Source organism: Chaetura pelagica, unplaced genomic scaffold (assembly GCF_000747805.2).
Source record: "Chaetura pelagica isolate M959 unplaced genomic scaffold, ChaPel_1.0 scaffold416, whole genome shotgun sequence".
Taxonomy (NCBI): domain Eukaryota; kingdom Metazoa; phylum Chordata; class Aves; order Apodiformes; family Apodidae; genus Chaetura; species Chaetura pelagica.
The window spans coordinates 353171-358963 of record NW_009953579.1 but is presented as its reverse complement, the minus strand read 5'-3'; the positions used below and the strand labels follow the sequence as shown (position 1 = coordinate 358963).

At 43.2% G+C, this 5793-nt stretch overlaps 1 protein-coding gene across 1 annotated transcript in view; it reads right to left on the bottom strand.

Annotated features, from left to right (window-relative positions):
• RGS6 (regulator of G-protein signaling 6) overlaps positions 1-5793 on the bottom strand; it is a 243744-nt gene that overhangs the window by 33965 nt on the left and 203986 nt on the right. The window contains exon 12 of the mRNA XM_009999748.1: positions 1882-1992. Within this exon, the coding sequence (XP_009998050.1) occupies positions 1882-1992 (111 nt within the window). The remainder of the gene's footprint in view (positions 1-1881; positions 1993-5793) is intronic.

Sequence of the window (5793 nt, the reverse complement as noted above, 5' to 3'; positions counted from 1 at the left end):
CCTGCTGAATTCAGAGCTCTGTAGCTGCTCTTCTTGCTGCTTCACAATGTTCTCGTACGAATGAAAAGGCCAAAGTGCTGTCTAAAGTTGAAGGCTTTAGAAGGATTTACGGTTGAAGGATGAACTGTAGTAGCACAGGGCTGTCCATACTCAGCAGCTGGCCTTACCATGGGAAGTAAGAGGCTCCTTGTTTTCCTGAGCAAGCGCTCTGCTCTTCTAACTGAGGAAAGAGCTTTGCAGGCATCACAAGGGGTACTGCAGCTCTTGGGGATCATTTAACTGTTCATGCAAAATGCAACTAGATGCAGATGCAGTGAGTTCTTTTACAACAGAGAATAAAATGGAAATACAGAGCTGTTCATTCTTCCATGTTCCAACAATACAACTTTCTCTTTCTCATCAGCAGGAGAATCACCTTTTTTAACTCTGGAATCATAGGAGAAGCCAAACATCTATTTTAAATTCCTATAAAGGCTATGACATAAGGTTAAGCATATTCTTCAGGGACATAGACATCTTTTCTGGGATTTGCAGCTACCTCAATGGATGCAGAAATCATGGATTCCTGGATTACCTTGTGGGTGGGGGATTCCTCCAGAGAAGTATTTTGCAAGGGCTGTATCTGGTTCTAGCCCTTCTAGTGAGGATGGACAAAAGGAGACACTGACTAAAAAGGAAATTTAAAAAAAATTAATAAAATAAATGTGAAGAAGGGCAGAGATTAGGAAACTAACAGATTTATCTGACTACCAAAGAAGCAGGTGAAAACATCTTTCACATCCCAGACCACATGGTTTTTACACAAGGAAACAACTTGGCCTTTACCTGGAACACTGACTCACTATGAATTGGCTTTCTTAGCCTGGTAACATCTTAAATTTTATATTATTTAATGACAGGATTAGATTGGGCATTCTCTTTTCAGAGATTTGCTGAAGTGAACTACCAGTTCAGATTTGGTGCCAAACAGTAGCAGCTAAACACTAGGAGAAGCTGCTGAGCTCTTGCAGTAGTTGCTATGGGATGTGAGTGAGTAGGGAAGGTGAAACGTAGCATGGTGATTCCCCTCAAACCTGCTGCAATAGCTGCTAGCCAGGAAAATTCTAGCCTCACTACAAGGGTTGTGGATAGCCTGTGATAGCAAGAGATGTAGACACATGCCAGCATCATATGGGCAAACAATTACCTAAATTACAGTGCTGTGTTTGGTTTTTTTGAGAAACTGAGGCGCAAGACACTGGAGATCCTACAGTCATTCATTCCTCCTCCTTTTCATCTGTTAGAGGTTGTAACACGGACAAGCCAGCTTGTTCACTACAGGTGAGGCCCAAACTCATTTTGCCAGTCTATTATAAATCTGACCTGTCAAGTCTCACACTTTACTTTTGAGATACAATCCTCTGGCTCCTGTGCCAAATCTGCCTCTGCACAGCCAGAATTGCCACTGCCCTGTAAGCCTTCCTACTCTGCCAGCAACATTTTTCATGGGATCCCAGGACAGTAGCATGCCTGGAGCATTGCAGCTTTGGGAGGAGCAGAAAGCAGGCTCCCAAGGGTCAAAGGAGATGTCCTGGAACAAGTATCACTTAGCAGCATCCTTTATCTGTGGACTTTCAGACCCGAGTCTGTGCATGTCTTTGACAGGCACGAGAACATCAGTTGCCTGACCTACAGAGTACTACTTATCAAGTCATATGGAAGTGGAAGGGCTGAATAATTCACAGAAGTGATAAAGCGCAGGCTCCCATTTAAACTTGAGCTGTGTACTTGTATCTTGTAAAGTTGGTTATCCAACTTCCCGTCCAAACAGCAGTGGGAAGATGGCAAGACAAACAATACGGCAAGACAAGTCTAATGTTACTTAAAACTATGAATTCTTACCTCATTTCAATGTCCCATAATGCTGAATCATCACTTATCCAGGGATTGGAAGGCTCAGCAGGAGTTATAAAGGGGTCATATTCCATATATTGCTCTGTGTAAGTTATTAAACTGGCAGATATTAAAAAAGAAAAAAAAAAGAAAAAGAAAAAGAAAAAAAGTAAAGAATCAGGGCCTGAATGATCACTCACATGTCAGAGAGGTACAGCTTATTTTTTTTGCTCGCTTTTTTGTGTGTGTGTGTGCTTGTGTGTAGGGACTAGTCAGCTTCTCAGCAACCACAAGAATCCCTTTTCCCAGGGATGGCCCATGCAAGGACTTCTCTGCAAACACCCACCAGCTCACTGCAGTATTTTCCTCAAGCTCATCTCTATTGAGCTGCTCACAAAATACCTTATGAGGCAACAACTGGACTGCTGTGGCTGGACTTCCTCCAGGGAGCCAGGGGACGACTACAAAGCACATGCCCCCCTGTTCATTTGTTGCAGGTTACTACTGCCTCTTGCCCTTTTGGTTTTTGCAGACTTTTGAACCCACTTCATGCATGATGAGTAACTCATTTAAATAGGGTCATATGTTGCAGCTAAGAATATACTTCAGAGGATCACAGTCGTAAGCTTCAAGCCTACAGGCTACAGACCATTTTTGTTACCTCAGTAGAACATTTAGTCTAATGGCACTACGGTAAAATAAATGTAGTTTACAACAATTAACTTAGAATGTAGTAAATTATACGCATGTTGGAAAAACACCTGGCCTTTATACTGGCTTGCTTCATGATGAGTCAGATAAGACATTCAGCTTCTAATCCTCACTAGGATGAGATTCAAAGAGCTTTCTGGGAAAAGGACTGTGTCTGCTTGCATAAGTGATTCAGGAATTCCACTGGGCTTGAGGCAAGGGGCACATTTTTACAAAAGAAAGACAGCAAAAATGAAAAAAAAATCAAAAGAAATTTGTCCTATTCTATACTGGAAATACTATAAGACACTTTTTTATTTTTTTGCCTATGTCTGCCAAGTAATTAACGAAGTTAATTAAGTTCCATCATACTGAACAACCAATCTACTTGCACTGTGATTGTCCATACTAAACTTTACCTCTAGTCTTCAACATCTCAAAGAGGTAGAAGAGTGAAAAGATCCTGTGAAACAAAGGGTCACAAAAGGCAGAAAGTTTCCCTGACCTGCTCTACAGTAATTATTTCTTTTTGTTTCTCCTAGCTCTTATCATGAGGCATTAAAATCATACACTTTTGTAGCCACAGCAGGTTCCCACTGCCCTCCAGGGCACTCAGGGCTGTCTCGTCTCATTTTGTTAATTACATTTCATGACTGCTGAGGGTCAAGGGTTGGAGAAGGGAGCAGTGTTCAATTTCAGAGAGTAGCAGCAATCCCTGAGACATCAATGAGAGGGCGGGTTGGTTGAAAAAAAAACAAACAACAAAAGGGATCAATTAGGAGATATCTCCTGTGGAACTTGAACTGCTCCAAATAAAATAATAAGGTGGCATTGGAGGTGTTACTACAAGTACTAGTAAAAATAAAAGGAGAAAAAACTAAACTAAATGAAACAAGGGGGAATTCCTAAGCACATTTTGCTGATTGAGTATAATGACAGCAGTGGAATCGTTACCTCACTGTCTAAAGGAGGCTACAGGCAAGGCTTAGGCGACTCCTAAGGGGAAGCACTTCTGTCAAAATGCAAACTTGGACTTTTTGGCCTCTCAGGTGATGTGCTGTAATTCTGGTAGAAGAGGTGGTGAGAAGTGTTCACTGAAGGGTGCAGAGCCTTGAGAACACAACTGTCTTGCAGTCAGGGGGCCCTACTGAACCTTCACAGTAACTTTGAGAAGCTGAGGGGATAGAACAGATTTTCATCTAGGGAGCTGAGACTGCTTCTAGGAGGAAGATGATCTGTTTTTCCCCAGCCATTTCTGCCACGCCACACGTAGTGGGATTGTACTAACACTGCAGGATGCACTCAGGGAAAACAGCAGATAGAATATACTGATAGTTTCGCTCAACAGTTCTCAAATTTCATTGCCAAATCTTGAACCTGACAGTGTGCAGGTCCCAGCTGGGGACAAAGGGTATGGAAGAAAGGAGAAGAAAACTATTTCCAAGGTGCTTGGAGCAGCTGAGGGATGCCTGCTCCCACAGTTGGTGCAGATCTACTCCTGGAAGTGGGACAGGGAGGAGGGGAAAGAAAATCCTTAGTAGTGGCTATTTATTTAATGTGAACTGGGAGTAACCTTTTGAAAACCTTTCCATTCCTCTTCTGCTAGACAAATGCTACCCCTCAGAATAGGAAATTAATGGAAAACTTCCCTTGTCCTGCCTGGAAGTGCCTTTGCACTGTACTGAAAAACTGGCAGGTGGTGCTGCTGCCAGGCTTGGCTGCTAAAAGCAGCATGCCAAGAAGCTGTCTCCTGCACCCCGATCTGCCACAACGTCACCTCAACTAGTCTTCAAAGTGGGGCCCAGCCTGGCAAGTGACTTGCTAATAATGGCAAGTTCTTACGCAGCAGATCTGTTCCTGGTGTTTGTATTTAGTGCTTTACATCAGCTTTCCAGGCTTAACGGGGTTTTATTTGTTCTGGTTTGGTTTGGTGGGTTTTTTGGTAGTGGGGGAAGGGCCCCAGGAGCGGCTCCAGTAAGAAGCTGAGAAGCTTCCCCAGCTCCAAAACCCAGCCAAAGATCCCTTAGAGGGACAACAGATGTATGCACCTCAGCAATTAACATATGAAAGAATCAACATGAGCAGAGCACCTGAGCAGCAAAGCATTTAGGGGAGAAGAGCTGTGCAGAAGGAGGAGAACAGTGCTGGTGGTCAGTGAGGAAGAAGGGGAAGAAGGTGCCCAAGCAGAAGTTTCCCTGCAGCCCATGGCGAGATGGCAGCTGTCCCCCTGCACTCATGGAGGAATGTGGTGGAACATTCCCTGAAGGTGCCAGGAAGGGTGAACTTGGCCACTGGGCTGGGATTTTGTGGCCAGTGGATTTGCTGCCTGTGGACTCTGATTGTGCAGCTTTGGAAGACCCCAGTGCCAGGGGAGTTTGTTCCCGAAGCAGCCCCTGACTCTGTGGGAAGCCCAGGCTGGAGCAGCTTCTGACCTCGTGGGAAGGACTCATGAAGGAGAGGTTGGTGGAGGACTCATGAAGGAGAGGTTGGTGGAGGACTCATGAAGGAGAGGTTGGTGGAGGACTCATGAAGGAGAGGTTGGTGGAGGACTCATGAAGGAGAGGTTGGTGGTGGACTCTCTGCCATGGGAGGGACCCCGTGGGGAAGCAGGGAAGGACAGTAAAGAATCCTTCCTGAGGAAGGGACAAATTAAAATATAAAAGAGCTCAGAGCCCTTTCAAACCAGGAAACACTTCCATCCAGTTTTAATGAAAACTAATTTTTTTCAGCATTGACGATTTTACATTTATAATGTCAGTAGCTCCTTATGAACTTGAATTATAGGTGTGCTATGTGGACAGGTTTCAATGCTCACAAGTGAATTAGTTTTACTGAGTCCCTCTTATTGAATAAATACCTACCTAGAAAAAATTCAAGCAAAATAGATCTGCTTGCTTGTAAATTACCAGCCTGGAAATTATTACTGTCCCAGTATATTAAGGTCATTGTAAGTAAATACAGTAAAAAATGACATTTTTTTGGTAAAGCACAAAGGTATCTTCTTAACAAATAAGAACCAGAAAGCCCCAAACATAAACATAAATGTGCTAATTTCAATTGTACAAGGTAGTGTATGCAGGATTTCAGAGCGCCTCCGAATATTTTGTATCTAATTGGATAAATTTTCATTTTAATTGTTAAATTTTATGAGCCAATGGGAATTTACTTTGGGGCTCTTGCCATTTAATTTGCCTAGTTTAATACACATGTGCTAATTACAGATGCAGACAC